Consider the following 18,121-nt stretch of genomic DNA (forward strand, 5'->3'; position numbering starts at 1 on the left):
TCCTGTCACATTAATTTTCATTTTTTTCCTTAAAAAGTAGTCAAAACATATTTGCACATTGCAACAGCATTGAGTACCTCCCCGAAAAATGACAGTGCATAAATTACAAAGCAGGCTTTTTACAGCAAGCACAAGTTAGAATAACATTTTCTTAATCCCTAAAGCAGAGCAGCGATGAATGAATCTTTAATACGTTCAAAAGCTGTTACTTTTTCCTTTTTTGTAGCCAAACTACAGTGCTATGAGCTTAAACTTCTCTCATTACATTGCTGCAGGCAGTGGATCTCTGAGCATACGCGCTTTCATCCTGTGAATCTAGGTGAGAGAATAAACCAACGCCTGCTTGCCTGTCTTCAGCATAAAGGCATTTGTAGCTAGACAAGAGCCTGTGAGATATCAATCATGCTAATGAAACCTGACTGCTCTAAAAGGGACTGGCTGAGAGCTTGGCTTTCCTTTGATAAATAAACATCTGAAGTTGTTATCTGCTGCAAATGCTTTCACTTAGGCTCTAACAGTAACTTTCTTGTTGTAACACTAATATTTAAAGTAACACCAGAATTCACTGTATGTTAACTGCCTCATAGAATTTGTCTGTCATGACTATATTGATATTAATTTCAGAAACTTCTAGGCATTGAAAATATAAGCTTCTACAAATCTGACAAAAAATATAGGTAAAATTCAATACCTGAATAAAATTTCCCAACAGTTGTTTCTATTTTCTACCACACAGTCTAAGTAGAAACTGATTATCATCAATAAGAAATCTTACATCTCTTAATATAATATGTACCTATCTTTTGGTGAAAATGTAGTTAGATTATAACACAGTAAAATAACAGTGATATTAGTGAGAAAAATACTAATTCACTGCATCCCTTGTACCTACTCAGCATGCTGTATTTATATGGCAGTCAGCTCCCAAATAGATGGCACCAGAAGATAAAAATAGTTGCTTGTCACAGCATGCAAAGAAAAGGGAATTATCTTTATCTGCACACATAGTTCTTTGAAACTGTCCTGATCCTGTGATCCTGAGGTATCTCTCAGTTAAATACCACTATTTCTCCTCTCTTCCCACCAAAAACCAAAAATATTGCAAACCCTTTTATTATGCCTAGAGGGATGGATGAAAAATTACAAACATTGCCAAGTGTGTAACTAGAAAAACTTCCTTGAAGTGGGTGGGAGTGTTTAGATCTTGGCAGCTGCTGTGTAACCAAAAGCTTTTACAAAAGCTAAAGTAATTTAAGTCTTTTCAGAAAGGCTCACTGATTCTGGTAGTTATTTTCCTGCAGACACCATAAGTTGATCAACTTTTCACACAGCAATCACTGGGGCTGTCATCCAGAGTGAGTGCTCTGTCTGTCCTCCCAACAGACAATCCACAAAAGGACAAGATTTTAGAAACAATGCAGAATACAACCTTTAGCAAGCATGAAGTGTAGCTAAGAACTGAAACTCTGGGCATTTGTTTGCTAATTTAAGTCCTTTTAACCAAAGAAATCATCAAGGTCTAGAAAGGTACCTTCTGTGGCTGACAGGGATACTCAGTACATCTTTACTGATATTTCTAAGGGAAGCCAAAGGCATTGCATACACTAAGATTTATTTTTTTCACCTATCTTTTGCTTGGAAAGTTGAACTTTCGTCTAAACTCCTCACTTTCTCAGTTTTGAGAAACTAGAGATCCAATATGGTGCCCTCATTATTATACCTCGGGTGATACAATAATGGCTGGGAAAAGTCCTCAACACTCATAAGAGTATCAGCATATGCAGACAGCAAGAGTAAGGTTGCATGGTAGAATGGGATTTTGGTTTTAACCTGTAATTCAAAAGAACTACAGAATATGGAAGTCATCTGCACCTGGGCACCTGGACAGAAGTTGAACAGCACACCTGTATACACAGCCTATGAAGAATTGCTAAAGCATCAAGCACAAAAAGCTTGAGCACAATCAAGCAACAAGCGCTCTTTAAAAAAAAAGAGAATATGAATTCTTTCCTCAATGATGTATTATAATTTTGTATTTATAAATCATATATTCAATTGGTCGGGTGTCTTCTGAGATTATATTGAGTCACATACCAACATGCAATCAAATGAAGTTAAAAAAAAAATCTACTTTTTACATTTAATATGAAATACATAACAACTTCCAAAGAGAATGCCACAATATAAGCAGAACACCCATATAACGTCTTTTTTTTCCCATGTGCACAGAGACCTATGATTAAAGTCTGAGCTCCCATGGTTTTGATGCATACAAATATGTGTTACATGCACTGCCTCAGCAGGCACTCATTATGCAGTCACAGCAAAGAAAAAGTAAATGCCTCACTGAATTAGAAGGAAGAAGGAGATTTTTCACCAGTTCTGTTGAAAGACAACAACAACAACTTAGAGAAAAGATGAATTATTGCATATACCCTTTTTACTCATCATTTGGGATAAAATAGTTTAGTGATATAAATAGCTAAAACAGTAATTCAGCTAAAAATAATTTCCAGAAGCTATAAGCTTCAAAAACTCCTTACCATTCAAAAAGTAACTAAGCAAGTGTATAAGATCAACTAGGCAATGTAAAACCTGAGTAAATTATTAATTTAAGCCAAAAATAACAAAAATGTCCTTTAATATTTTGGGGATAAATGGTATTGTTCAATCACTCAGATGCACAGTCACTGAAAGCAGGAGTTACTCCAGGAGATGTGGTCTAGTTCTTTACAGTATTTTTGTTCCATTGCGGATGTCAATTAACACATCAGTTGCAGATATATTAAATAACACAGATTAAGATTCAAAGTAGTCTAAAAAAGACATAACAGTGATTTCCTATATTTAGGACTGTATATCACACTTTAGTATCCATAGGCAAACCCTTCTGTAAGTCAATGTCATTTATCTATACCTGATGGAAGAATTTATTTTTAAGAATGCAAATGCTGGTTACATATTTAAATTAATGAAGCATGTGATGTAGGTCAAGGACGAACTGGAGAGAAATTTTTTTAGTAGTTTTAATGCTATCTACAGCAGTTTTCACACATTCTTAAATTAGTGTGTAGGCATTTTGAAGGTTAAAGAACAGTGAACTTTGAGAACATAATCATGAAGTTCAATGTGAAGAACAACTTAAATCATATGCTGGAAGGGTGGCATTTCAATTTTGCCAGAGGCAAGGTAAAAAAACTTAAAAACAACTGTGTTAAATGGAAACTTGCTACGTAAAAATACAGGTAAGAAAGAAATAGTAAGACTAAAGCTGAAAATGACACATTTCTCATATTTCTTTTCTGCAATGGTTCTCCTGCTCAAGCTTTACAACCTACAGAGTCAAAGGGTGCAGTGACTGTAGAAATTAAAAAAGTATTTATCAATAAGGAAAACAACTGCAAATCATGCAATTTGAAAGAATATCTCTGGGAGAGCAAATGCTTCTCAGCACATCAGGAATGCAAGCTCCACTTATTATTACACATTGCTTAATTAATAAGTTATTCCACTTCCATCTTAACACTACTAGAGGCTCATAGTTTTAACCAAGAGAAATACTCCCACAGAAACACAGCAGCTGGAACTCCACTGCTGGGTCATTAAGCCAAATTCAGAAACTCCAGCTCCTAAGTTTTAGACTGGTGTATGGCCAGGCTTCAGCTCAGCTTATATTATGTGTACAGCCAGTGTGATACCATAGGTGCCTACACTAAAGTATCGACTCTAAACATGGGCACTAAGTCGAGCATTTAAATAACTTCATTAGCATATTAAGGGAAACCTTTTTAACAAATGCAGAGAGTTAGAAAATATCTAGCATTTCTCTTTCCCCTCTAGCCTTTTCTTCCTTGTAGTGGTTGAAATTTTATCACTCTGCTGCTAACAGGATTTGCACAGGCACTGTTGCACCTAAGGTCTAAGGCAAAAAAAGCTCTCACCCATCAGAACTGTGGGCTTTTGCTGACTATTTTTGATGGTTTAAATTTTCTGTTGAATATTAAACCCAAGTCGTCTTCTTATTAAAAATATTATTGCAGAATTATTTTCCATTTTTAGCAATGTAAATGCAGAATTATTTCCTATCATCAGCTACTACTGATCTATCTTGCTAAATGCACTCCTTTCTGCACCTTGCCTTCCCTAGTGCTGAAATAACCATGCAACAAGTGTGGAACACCTTGAGTTACAAAGAACCTTTGAAGGTCATTAAGTCTGAGCACCCTGCTCCAAACTGAGCTAGGCTGGGTTGATCAGGGCCTATCCTGCTTTGAGTAACTCTTAAGAGCAGAAAATCTACAACCTCTCCAAACAACCTGTGCTGCAGTTTAATAGGAGCCTTCCTTGACGCTAATTGTCACAAATTATTACCAAAATAAGGAATCTGAAAATGTTGTTTTCATCAAGCATAGCAAAAACTTCCGAATTGTTTTGCTCAGTTAGGAGAAAAATGCTTCAAAGTACTTAAGTACTAAATGCTTACATTATTAGAAATTTAGAAATTAGAAAGGAGTGAAATTTTTACCACTTAGGAGTGAAACTGGAAGAGATGCAGCATCAGCAAATCATCCTTTGAATCCAGGTTGCTTTATTCACTGTGGAAGTACTGATTTCATTGCCATATTTTAAGAAGAGTGTTTTACTATATATACTTTTACAAATATGGAGTCCAAGTACCATCAAATGCCTTGCATAGATTCCCAGCAAAATATAAACCCTGTGGATGCTCTGCACGTTTTGCAAGGTATCAAACATCACATCCATTCATCTCCCCTCAGACCACCTCCTGCTGGTCACTTTCCAACATTCCAAATTTCCTGTAAACCATTTGCAGAGGTCAAAGGTGGCTGCATTATGCCAAAAGCACTGTATTTTCACATTAAGGAAAGTCTCTCACCAGACAGTGTGACTGGTATATAAATGATGTACTAAAAGTGTCTTATTAGTCAGTTACAAGTACTTGTATACTTGCAACCCAGTAGCTACTTCAGATAATTTATTAAGAGAATATCAAATAAATTCTGTCCCTCCTTCCACAGAAACATCTAAACTTCTAATTATGCATTTAAATGCTAAGACTTACCAGCTCATGATCTGCAAATCGCAATGACAGAGATGTTCCAAAATTATTTAAAGTACATTTTACAAGATAGCCCACTTTGATTTGTGAGATAGGCAACTAAAAGTGTTTTCTGTGTTTCCAAAGGATGTAAAAGAAGATGATTTTCACTCTTTGAAGCTGTCACGAAGAACATACAGGAAATGCCAGCAATATACTATAATTAAACAAATATGTGCAATTAAATCTCAACAGTGAGTTGTGTAAGACCAATAGTATTTCTTTGTTGCTGCAATTACACCTTCTAGCAAGGTCACCATTCATCAACTGAAGGTCTCTCCAATAAGAACCTCAGCCAACAAATTATTAAAATATTGTACCTCCTTTTCAGACAGTATAAGGGTAATGAGAACAGTATCAGTCACTTTTTCCTTTCCACCCTTACAGACACAAACAGCACTGGAAGCACCAGGCAGATTTAGACCACATGTAGATGCCACAACTGCCACCAACAAATATTTCCTTATAAAATCCCTAACACTAACTTGCTGCTATGAGCAGCTCCAGATCTTCAACTGTGGGCCATATGTGCAGGATGTGTTAAGACAAAGAAAACTTCCACTTAGTCTGTTGAACCAGCAAGTTTTGATTACTATTACAGCTGGATCTTTATGTGCTAATTAGTTTCACAAATTCAACACCGGCACATTACAGAAGATTCCTACATAAAGCAAACAACAAGTCACAGAACAATTATACTTGTTGGGGCTTTTTACTGCTGGACTCATCAGAATCTCTTTTTCTTGTTTTCTTGTAAGTCTATTGTCTTTGCACAGATTATTTTGGTAAGAAATCCCAATAATTTGTTAAACTTTAATAATTTGACACACTATTTCATGTTACAAGAGCTACACACAACTATTGGTACATGGCAACACACACCACTACTTAATGAGTTGTTTACAACAGGCCAGAGCATTGACAGTGTCTCAAGAGTGTGTCACTTGAGGAGCCAGAAGAGACAGACTTTCTGTGTCTGATCAGGAGCTCTCATGCAGGAGTACCACATCTCAGTTCTAAAGACAGGACAAGAACAAGGTACAAGCACAGAACACTAAAGCACAGCTTTGCTTCCTTGGAAAGGCATGTAACAACCAAATGCTGCTTAAAACCCCCAAAACCTTATGTGGTTGAGGCACCACACTAGGAAAATGCACTCTAAAACTTTCTTTACCCAAGCCCCATGCATTTGCACCTCCCTTTGGATAAAAGGCAGATCATCCAGTCTTCCAGTGCCCTCCCTTTCTATCTGTATATTAGGATATATATTATATCTGTATATTAGCACAGACCATCTCAGTTCTAACAGGAGTGTTGAAAATGTGTTCATTAATGTTTATATGATGGCTTCATAACTAGGTTACAAAGGATATCCAAGGATTGTGAAAGATATCATCTTTTAGTAAATCTAATTTCTGTTATCTCTTTTCTTGTCATTAGTCACCAGGTTCTAGCCCCAAAACTGTTCTGCTGAGCCCTGCTGTCTACCTTTTTCCTCTGTTTCAAAATATTCCACTTCAGCTCAGGTCTAGACTGCCACCATCAGCATTGCTACATACCCCGTTGTGCAGCTACAGCAATGATTTATTATTCAATGACAAAAATGCAGCAGAAGTACTGGCATTATGATTCTTCACATATATCATGAGCTCAATAAAATAAATCTGATTAAAATCTTTTTGTTTCTCTGATGTACAAAGACATTCTCTACAGATAACACAGGAGATCACATAGTAGTAAGTATGAATCTCAGTAGGGAACTAGTATGCTTTATTTCAAACCTGTCAACATTTTTCATGTATCTCCAAAAAAGTTATTTATTGCACTTTCCTCCCACAAATTCTCCAAAATAAAACTGCTTAATAGAGAAAATACATTCTAAAGTTTTTGAATGGAAAAGAAGGCACATATTAATAAAGTCAGAAAAGTATGTTAAGTTTTCTCACATCTCACTACTTCTCTCAATTTTAATAACATAGGGTGCTGAGCTAAGGAAAACATTCCAATGGAGGTACATAAATATTTGCATACAAATATTTGTATTTGTGACAAAAACCTTCCTCCAGTGATTCTGAAAAAAAAAAAAAAAGCAAATTGAGGGCTCATTATTAACAAGCTGAAGATTACTAATTAATGATTTTACTTACAAAGAGTAATGTTTAAAAACAAACAGCTACACTCACAATTAATAGGAATAAAAAGTAGATTAATTAATCAATCATTTGTTGCTCTTACATATTGGCTAAAAAATGATGTGTTGCAAAATTAAAGTTTGGAGTGGAGAAGTGTCCACTCTGTGAAAAAACCTTAGTATTCATCAGCTATTTGTTTATTCTCTTGTTTCTGAAGCTGCAGAGGAAACTGCTACCTGTCTGTGGTAACTAGCTATTAAAAACAAAAAAAAAAACAGAACAAAACAACAAGAAAACACCCCAAATTAGCTAAAGTAATTGCTATCTTACTAAAATGGAAGAAGGCATTAACAAAATAAATAAAACAGAACTACAGTAACAAGTTCCTTCAGGTGTCCAGTTTCTTTAGGCAGAATACACAGTATGGGTGATGATGTTTCTGGTAGCTTGTGATGTACTGTACAAGCATTCTAAACAGTGATACAATATGTCGTAGACAATAAATTAGTAAATACTGTATCAGCTTCACAGTCCTGCTCTCTCTCATCAACATGAGTCCATAGTTCCTGAGGTTAAAAACTGTCATGACTTCAGATTTTAAGCACTCAGCATAGGAATAATTTATATGTAGGAATCTAAAGTTGCAAGACTTTATTACACTGCACTTGCCCTGTGCCATTTTCACAGGCAGTAACAACACTGGAGGCTCTACTGTCTGCAGCACTGCCAAAATTGATACGTCAAACTTCAAGAAAGTTTAAATACGTATATCCAGAACTGTTAGTTTCAGATTTTGCACAGATTTAACAGCATTTAGTTTTAAGTCTAGTAATTTCTGTGCACACTTTAAATTTGTATGTCACGTGTTTAAATGCCACAGAGGATTATTATGACATATTTACTTATATAGATCCATCCCTCATGTTTGTTGATGTAAACATGAAAGTAAAGACACTTCTAAAGGAGGTAACACCCTCTGACCAGACTCATAGCAGGAGACTTGTTGATTCTGAGTTCTGTTTATGACCAACTCACTAATTTCACAAACTTTTATCTGCATTCTCATCAATGAGCATATAAATTAAAAATGTTCAATTTTTCATAGGCTAAACTTATGTAATCATGTTTTAAAATGTCAGCCTTTCTTCAAACATTGGCAAGTCAAAGTACTTTAAAACACTATACTATCAATTGTTTATAGTTATATAGAGGCAAAACTACAGAACTGTTAGCAAAACCCCCCGAAGTGATAACAACACAAACAAAAACATCACTGTCACGGAGTGGCTGGGGTTGGAAGGGGGTCCAAGCTCTCTGCTAAAGCAGGGTCACCCAGAGCAGGTTGAACAGGGTCACATCCAGACAGGTTTTGAGTATCTCCAGAGAATGAGACTCCACAACCTCTCTGGGCAGTCTGCTCCAGTGCTGTCACCCTCACAGTGAACAATAGCAAAGAACACAATTCATACAGAATTGAAAAGGGAACATGCACAGATTAATCACAAAGTTTAAATCTGAGTATAAATATGAACTTAGTCCTACAAAATACCAAAGCTAAAAAACCCTCAGACTCACAAGAAACATCAATTTTAAGAAACTACTGAATAACATAACAACGTGAAAAAATAAAAGTGATGAAATAAAGGAAGCAGAGATACTGAACTTACTACCACTGCAGCATTTGAGTTTACATTCACAGGGCAGTATCAGCCTACATTTCTGGACATGTTCAAGTTGGCACCAAAGCTTGAACTATTAGAAAAGAATACTTTGGTCATCCCATTTCAGATTTATCACTCTGGCCACACTGTCAAGAATCCCTTTTCCTTTGCAAATAGCCTGTAGGACTGGGCAGTGGATATTATGTTGCCTTTGAACTAAGCTTCTACCCTCAATAAAACACTGAAAATTCACAACACCTCTTTATCGAGAACATTCTGCAACTGTTTTGCTGTCAGATATGCCAGAGATATAAGGTTCCTTCCCCAAGAAAACTAGCTTTTCTCTTTTTTCCTTGTGATTAAATTGCTATTGCCCTCTACTCCGAAGAGTGAAGAATATCCTTTCTTCACTCTGAGTATGAAGATAATACATTCATTGAATGATCACACAGTGTAGTCATCCCATGACACTATGTGGTTTTTCAGGCCATTAGAATAAATTCTTTTTCCTTGATCTTAGCATGCTTGAGCAGCAGGACTTCCAGGTACCTCACAGGTGTTTGAACTTCTGGGGTAATGAAACAATGCAGGAGCTGCAGGAGAGTTTTAGGTCTAAGGCAGGACTAGGACTGGAGCTGGGAGTAGGCAAACAAATTACATCTAAATGAAGCACATACTAACATGAAACTTAGTACAGACAGTTCTTGGTTACCCAAATATACAGCCTATTGCACTGCACAAGGTGTCAGTGTCCTCCCTCCCTTTAACGCAAAGAAATTCAATTATGTGAAAAATGCATATTTTATGATTGGTTTTTCACAAATATTAAAATGAATATGATATGTGTAATGTTAGAAAGTTATGTTGTATCAACTCTCTGAAGTAGTGTGTTAAATATAGTTTTAGGTTACAACATAATGTTAAAATAGAAACTCTGTGATGCAGGATTTTTTTACTACCTCAAGCAAGGGATAAGATAAACAAGAAACTCTTCGCACAGAGATAACAGTGACAGGACAAATAGTTACTGCCTCCTTATTGGAAAAGACAAGCATTCTTTCACCTTCTCTCTGTCTACATGGAACCACCAGGATTAAGGGGAAGGAGTTGACAAAAACCAGAAAAATTCTTAATTTGCAAGGAATTTATGCATCATGTATGAGATCAGGTTATTGTTTTTAAGGTTATTCCTTCGTTCACAAGGCGTACTTTTCATGACTTAGTGTCCAAGAGTATCCAGATGTCTGTAATTCTTTCCTTTCTATTGTCTTGTAATTGTCCTAACTCTAAATTTTTGTTACTCTAATTGTATTACTATTTTTATAACCATTTTATTATTATTAAACTTTTAAAATTTTAAAAACCAAATGACTGGCGTTTTTCACAGTTATCAACATGAGGTTGATTTTTCAAGTAAATGACAGCGCAGGCTACTGCTAAAATAACGTTTTGTGCCCGTTCTAGTGGTGGCTGTTCCTGCCCTAGCACGGCAGCAGCGGCACAGGGCAGGACCAGCCCGGCCACACCCGGAGCGCTCCCGGCTCCAGACAGCGGCACGGGAGCCGGCACAGCCCCGGGCACCGCTCCTCCGGCTGGAGAAAGCAAGAATGCGTGCTAAACCACGAAGAGAGAAAAACAAAACCATCTCATTATGTTGATCTCTCGTTTTGTGAGGTGATGCAAGGTATTTTATAGAGTTTACCTACAACTGGGGGATATAAGCCTTCAATTCAAAACTATGTTCGGTTTTTGGACAAAATCAACCTATATATTATTTTCAATGTATTTCTGCTCGCTGATGTATTAGAAATGAGTTTCGTTTGACATGTTTATTAGTGATTAAAATACAACATGGAGTACCCCAGTGTGCATTTAGATGAACGCTGCAGGGATAACTGAGAGTAGACTGCTTTCTCTTTGCAAGTGTACCTAAAGAAAGGGAACACTTACCTAAGTAGGTACATGTGATGAAAATATACTGCATTTGCTAATGGGAACAATAAGGAAGTGGAAATCATAACGCCAGACAACTAAGAAGGCAATTAAGTCTGATATAGATAAAAAACATCCTGAAAACAAAGGAATAAAAGAATACAGAGAAAATATGAGAGTTTTACGTCATAAAATTCAACATATATAAAGCAAATAATCACAGATAGAATGGTTATTATTGGAGTGAAACTCACAAAACTCACTAGTATACATAAGAGCTTATTAGGAAAGCAAGTCAGAAGGTAACTATTTTTAAATCTTATGTAGAATGCAAAACTCAGTTTTAATCATCAGACATCAAAGTAATCAGTTATATATTTGACTTTTATACATTTTTCTAACCATCACAGTCATAAACATGCACAGCAACTCTACAGAGATATCTATATGCTTGTGTTTTGTAAGTTTCCCCTTCATTTCAAATATTTTAAGAGAGCAAGAACAGAAAAACAACCTGTATCACCAAGAGTTTTCTTCCCAGTAATATAACAAATCATTTATTGGTACCTGCTCCACAACAGACTATACAGACACAACAACCAAACAGAAATTATCTCAAAAGTCCTCAAACCACAAGTGAAAAAACCTTCCCATCAAAAAGACAAGAAACAGAACTAAACTGACCCCTAATGAAGCACTTCTCTCAGGGAAGATGGCTCAGAGAGGAAGATAATTCAGATGAAAACTGCATTTACCATTTTGATTACTGTTTTATCAATAGTCAAAAGTAATGTTTTAGTCATAAAAGAACACAGGGAAATGCAATTGCTTCTGCATATGAATTTTTTTTCCTACAGATCTCGCCAGGAGTATCTTTTTTGGTTAATTCAAAATGGTGAGGCAATTCATTTTCTCTTCTTTCTTTAAGTGTCTCCTGATTAAATGAAACAAAAAGGTACTTAGCCAAACATAGTAGAATTTGTGGAAGAACTCCTAAGAATTTTAACTGTCACATAAAGCAGACTGTACAAAAGAAACAAAGGAAGTAATTAATAGTTTAGAAGTGCAAACATTCTATTACTTATCTATTAGAAATAGCTCTTCATGATTTTTTAAAACTTGCAGTAACACCTTGCATCTGAAAACAGATTAAAACCCCAAATAGTTATAAAGCTAGACAGACAGCATCAATTAGAAAATTAAAGATACCTACTCCCTTTATAGCAGGAGTGCAAATTAATTTAGAAAAAGTTTTAAGCATTTCAGAGGGCATGAACCCTGGTTGAGGGCTTATGGCCATAAAAAGGTGTTGATCAGTCTTATCTTTTAAAATGTTTTATGCAGCCACATACAGCAGAGTTGCCTGTGGATTGGACATAATAATCAGCAGGGGAAGGAGAGCTCATTACTACAAGCTCTCCTTCCCCTGCAGATTACCTCAGCATGAAGCCACGTATCTCAATCAAAAAAGATTGCTATAGAGAGCTACACAAGATGTTTCTAAATCAGCTAGCTTCAGGCTCAGCCTATAGCTGCAACCTTCTTTTAACCTTCAGAAAAGCAGAAGAACCAGGATAGTCTCTAAGTATTAGCCATCTATAAGTTTAGAAATAAATCACTTGGCAGATGAAAGTCACCAGCAGACCTGGCTGTCTCATGCTCATACAACTGATGCCCAGTGCAAACACAAGGAAAATTCAGCAGCAAAATCTAATGGAAAAGGGACAAGGCAGGACATTGCACATGTGGGGGGTAGTAGGGGTCTGGGCTGTCTAGCACATTCTAGAATACTGAAAAAAATGCTCAATGCTTTGGCCTGTTGTATATAATATACTGTAATATTTAAAATATTTCTCAGACACAAAACTTTGCTTTAAGTCACCAACAATCTATGACTATTATAATGCCCAAATTTTTGACAAGGCTAGTGATGTCACTGATGTGACATCACTACAGCCCATAAATATGCTCTACTTGCAGGGTGTGGGGGGATAGGCATGTGTAAAAAATGTAAGAGAAAACACAGTGTTGCAACAAATCTGGTAATAAAGAGAATGATCTAAAGAAACTGAAGGTATGTTTGCTGAACCAGGCTTAAGACAGTCATAATTTCTTATGATGAGTACAAAGAAATACAAAACAGCATGGCAAAATATAAGTGTTATGGTAACTATAATGTTAGAAACAGAGATTGACCAAAATTAAGGCAAAGGGGGCAAAATGTAGAAATCTGGTAGAAGTCCTTCTGATGGAATTACTGCCAAAAGAATACAGCTGCAGCATCACATTTCACATTGTTTGATGTTCTAAGCTGCAGTGTATGTTCAAATGTCAACACAGTACAGACTCTCATGCATGTCAACTATTAAAATAGTGACCATTCAATACAAATAATTGTATGGAATTGTATTCCATGTGTTATTAACAGCTGAAATCTCAGTTTTGACTCCCAGTTTCCTGGAACATACTGCACCACCTCAGTCCCCACTTTGGAATGAACTGTAGCAGATCAAGTCCATTGACCTGATTTTGACACAAGATATCCCAGCCCCTACTGCTGTGCACTGAACCCTGTAAAATCAGCTACTAAGTAAATGCAACAAGGAACACAGCAATGCTTGCCTATCTAGATGAGATCAGACCCAAGTCCTTGTAAATGATGTACCATGCATTGTTTCAGCTCCACAGAACCCTCTAAAAACTACAATGAACTCAAATTCACATCATCTATTAATTTCTCTTCTCTCCAGACTCCATCTGGAACATTTCAAACAAGATATTGGAAATATCCAGGGGGAAAACAGGATAATGAAGCAGAAATTTCAGAAAGTGGTAATAAGTAAAACTAAGTCTCAACAGTTAAATTCTATTTGCCATAAAATACTTAAAAATATAAAAAAATCACTGAAGGTATATTTAAAGCATATGCCAAAACTGGCTCTCATAAAAGTTATGTGAAGGGCTTAGCATCAGAAAATAATCACTTAACCCTGCAGTTACAGAATACTAAAGTTACTTGTAAGGTTTTACCAATAAATATCCATTATTCACAAATTCAGAGACCTGAATGAAAAAACCCATCATTAGTCTTACCTTTTGCCATATGAAGTTCCTCTGACCTTCTAAGCATAGGATCCCCCATGTCCCTCTCAGTGTAATTCCAGCAGATCACTTTACTCTTTCCACCTGTGAGTTCCTGGAATTGTTAAAGTAGCTTTGAGATTTCTCATGGTTAAGAAATGTGGCTCAATAGAGAAAAAGACAAAAGAAAGGTCATCATTACTTTTCTCCTTTGTAAATACTACCATTTTTCTCTTTTCCTTCTCTAACACTTTTTCCACTTGTCTGTCTCTCCTAACTCACTCCTTTTAGTCAACATTCTCTCCTCTCTTTCTCTCAAATGTTGCATGCATGGCAAAGCTCCCCAAATATTTGTATTTACCGCCCTCAGCTGAAAGCTATGGCTTTACAGGAGAGATGCATCTCTTGTGATTTTTATTTGGACAGAGACACATGTGCAATTTTTTATTTTTTCCACCTGTAGAAATTCAGACAGGACTTAACTTGCTGCATCAGTAGCCATTTGTAGTATCACTGTCTGCCTTAATGAGGTCACTTTCATTTTGTATACCTTGGAAATTACCATGTACAAACACGTGCTCACTGAAAAATACATACAGCATGACTATACATCTATTCTAACCCTCTTTTCTAAATTCTCTTTTCCAGTAAGGTCTCTAAATTTGACTGTGCTTACTAGGCCCCACACATTGCTCCCTGTTGCCAGAGTTCACAGCGGGACCAGCACACACAAAATCTACTGTCAATCAGTAACTGCGTTGTTCAAAACGCCTGTATTACAAGGGCAAAGCCTTGATGCAAACCACGGCATTGAACGCACCAGGATTCGGGTAAGACTGTCCTCAGAGAGTAGGGCTGGGTGAGAGCACTTCGGAAATTCCCGTCCCAAACAAACCAGTGGCCAGAGACAGCAAGGAGGAGAGTGGCACTGCATTTTCACGGGCTGAATTACTTCAGCCAGGGGCAGAAAGGCCCGCACGGCTGCGGAGCCTGGCAGCGCCGGGCCGGGCACCGCCGCTCCCGCCTCCCCTCAGCCGGGCGCTCGCCGCTCCGGATGGCCAAGGCCCAGGCCGCAGCCCCACCCCTCCTCCGCGGCGGCGAGAAGCCGCCGGCCCCGCGCTGCTTTCAGCGCGGCCGGCCCCGCCCCGCCGCCGGCACCCACCGCGGGGCGGGCCGGGGGCGGAGGGCGCGGGGCCGGCGGCGGAGGGCGCGGGGCCCGCGGGAGCCACCGCGGGGAGACCGGGCCGGGCCGCGGGGCAGCGCCGGCGGCCGTGAGGCGGCGGCCGGGGCCGTGTCCGTGCCCGTGCCCGTGCCCGTGCCCGTGTCCGTGCCCGTGCCCGTGCCCGTGCCCGGCCGCGGGGGCGGCTGTTCGGGCAGAGCGGGGCCCGCGGGGCGGAGCCGCCCCGGGGAGGCCGCGCAGCGCTTTCCGCGCAGCTCCGCGGCCCCGGAGCCGCGCTTGTCACGGGCAGCGGCCGCGTCTGGAGACTCAGCCCCGGGCTCTGTGTGTTTACAGGGAATAAACGGCTTCTAATGCGAGGAGCGCGATGAGGTTCGGTTGCCTTTCCTTCCGACAGCCCTTCGCAGGGTTGCTTCTAAACCAAGTCAAAACGGTAGAGACTCGCTGGCGTCCTTTGCTAGCAGGGTACAAGAACTGCACCATTGCTATCCATATAGCTGTTAAGGACTGGGAAGATGAAACATGGAGAGAAATTCTTCTGAATAGGTTCGGCATGACTCCAAAACAACTGCAAGATTTGTTGGATGAAGGGGAAAAATATGGCAGAGGAGTTATTGCAGGTAAGCGTCCTTGGGTTGTATTTTGTGAGCAAACATTCAGTCCCTTACCAGTCACATGTGCTTGATGTGTTTGTGCTCATTGTGATATCTAACTCTTTGAAGGAGTGGACACTGAGTTGTGATGGGGGGGTCTATTTCAATTCCTGTATGTTTCAGCACAATACATGTCAGTTGCACACTTCCTGCATTTCGAGCTTAGAACTCTTGCTGAAACCACTTTGCTGTACTCGTGGTCAAACAAATTCATGATGTTGCAGCACTGTGCATGCCATTTTCAAGTATACATAAATAACTACATTAAAAAATCCTCTTTCAGTTTTACAAGCCACTTCTGTCACTTTTTGTATTTGGGCAGTGAAGAAGTTTGTTTCTGTAACACGCAGTGAAGAGGCAGTGATGTTTCACTCCATAAATTGTGCTGATATATAGCAGATGTTGTGCACTGTACACTTCAAAAGTTTTTAGTGCTCATTTTGTACTATTTTGTTGTAATTTTTACACCATCTTTCATTGTCATTTGAATACTTTTAGCTGTTCTGCACAAAAAATTAATTCTGTCATGAACACTGAAGTTTATGGTTCTGTGGTGCTGAAAACTGTAGGCCCTACATAATATATAGATTTGCAGCCTTAACATAAATTGCATGCTTAATTGTGGTGTAGGTAGGAATTTCAAAATAGTTTAATGATTTTAAAATGTTAATAGAATAGTGGCTTGAGAGGAGCAGACAATTTTATGCTTTACTGAAGCTGGTCCAAGTCCAAATGTAGCTCAGGAGTTTTGGTAGCAGCTGTGTCTCCTCAGATGCAGGCTGCTTTCCAGGAGTTCTGCAGCACTGGGTTGTGGCGATTTTAACTGTGCCCTCCTCCTTTTCTTCACCTACCTGAGTTGAGTCGCACGGACACAGGCAGCAAACACCACAGGTGGGACGTGTGCCTCTCTCTAACTGTGCCCTTTTGGTAACAAACTGGCTGTTCTCTGTGTCCTCAGGGAGGGATACTTGTGGAAAACTTTTCTCTAGGAAATCAAACTGGCAATTTATTTTGTATTTTAATTGTCATATACAGGTTTAATTGATGTTGGAGAGACATCACTATATCCAGAAAATCTGCCTCCTGAAGAGATTCTGGAGCTGGAAAACAAAGCTGTCCTCAGTAATCTAGAACAGAAATACCTGACTGTTGTTTCAAATCCCAGATGGCTCCTGGAACCAATTCCTGCCAGAGGGAGAACTGGGGTGTGGCAGGTGGACATCCCTGAAGAACTGATCCCTTCAGAATTGTAGGTGTTGCCCTTTACTATTATTTTTCCTGCCTAAATGCAGACTTGTATTTAAGATGCTGACTTGAGAATTACATCAGCATCTTGTTCAGGATTCTATTCCAAAATTATTTGAAATGGCAAATACATTTGAAGAACTGCTTTTTTGAGGCAAAACAAACAAGATATGTTTTTAAGGCATGAAATTGTTTTTCTAGATTTTTCATGTATAAATAACTAAGTAAATGTCATTTTTAAATGTAGAGTTATGCACTGTGTCAATTTAAATGTATATTAAAAATTTTTTTTGATACCTGCATTTCTGATTATAGGAAAATGGTGCTTAAAAGCAGGTTTCCACAATTTACAGGACATGTGTTGCAGACCACTCCTTCCACTCCTTTCCTGCCTTAAAGATAGATTCTTTTCATTCACATTTCAGGCACACAAGATGTACATATGATGAATACAGCTCTGTGACCTCACAGACATTACAGAAAGTCCATTTTGAGGTGGTGCTTGTACAAATTGAAATTGAGCAAGTATTACATTTTTTTTTCCCTCTTAAATAAGATGAAAAAAACTAATTATCTTTGAAAATATAATACTGAATTCAAAACAAGTGTGAAAAATTAGAAATAATAGCCACTAAGCTTTGGCACTCTCAAAAGTTTTTCATTACAGTGAAACTCCTTTTTCTGGAGCAAGGCCACACCTAGGCATGGCTCTAAGAACAAGACAAGTGGCAGAGCCTTTGTATTCAGACACTTTACTGGAGCACTTAGGAACCTGTTCCATTGGACTCTAGCACTTCTGCCAGAGCTGTGGCCCAGAGCCAATGCCTGCAGCTCCACTGTCTGAACCACATAAGGAGCTGAGCCATGACCTGGACACAGAGCAAGCTGCTGCCAGCACAGCTGCAGGGGTGGGAAGTGACTGCAGGGCAGGGCTGGGTCAAGTTCCCTGAGCAGTTCCCTGGCCCCAGCCAGGCCCTGCTGTGCCTCAGCTGAAGGGAAGGTGCAGAGGCTGGAGCTCTTCAGTGTTTGAGCAGCAGCAGATGGAGCTGTACAGGCACCACTGCCTCGAGGTGCCTTAGCACTGAGGCCTCTCCCAGTGCACAGCTGTGCCTGTTCTCCCT

At 38.7% G+C, this 18,121-nt stretch overlaps 2 protein-coding genes across 3 annotated transcripts in view; one reads left to right on the plus strand and one right to left on the minus strand.

Moving 5' to 3' along the window:
- Positions 1-14,933, minus strand: part of MAMLD1 (mastermind like domain containing 1) — a 249,775-nt gene extending 234,842 nt beyond the window's left edge. For both annotated transcript variants that reach the window (XM_077786557.1, XM_077786558.1), the window contains exons 1-2: positions 14,746-14,933; positions 13,938-14,040 (exon numbers count right to left, since the gene is read on the minus strand). The gene's annotated coding sequence lies outside the window, so the exon portion shown is untranslated. The remainder of the gene's footprint in view (positions 1-13,937; positions 14,041-14,745) is intronic.
- A 366-nt stretch (positions 14,934-15,299) lies between these two features.
- On the plus strand, positions 15,300-17,302 carry LOC110480085 (EOLA-like protein). Its single transcript, XM_021547786.2, has 2 exons — positions 15,300-15,722; positions 16,791-17,302. The coding sequence occupies exons 1-2, from the start codon at positions 15,470-15,472 to the stop codon at positions 17,006-17,008; spliced, it is 471 nt and encodes a 156-aa protein (XP_021403461.2). The 5' UTR covers positions 15,300-15,469; the 3' UTR covers positions 17,009-17,302.
- Positions 17,303-18,121: the final 819 nt, after the last annotated feature.

This window comes from Lonchura striata, chromosome 14 (genome assembly GCF_046129695.1).
Source record: "Lonchura striata isolate bLonStr1 chromosome 14, bLonStr1.mat, whole genome shotgun sequence".
Taxonomy (NCBI): Eukaryota; Metazoa; Chordata; class Aves; order Passeriformes; family Estrildidae; genus Lonchura; species Lonchura striata.

What these genes read in the sequence shown, in the direction of transcription:
- LOC110480085 (XM_021547786.2), top strand. Translation starts at nt 15,470, where the DNA reads ATGAGGTTCGGTTGCCTTTCCTTCCGACAGCCCTTCGCAGGGTTGCTT. An exon ending in TGGCAGAGGAGTTATTGCAG is followed by an intron (nt 15,723 to 16,790) that starts GTAAGCGTCCTT and finishes TGTCATATACAG; the next exon opens with GTTTAATTGATGTTGGAGAG.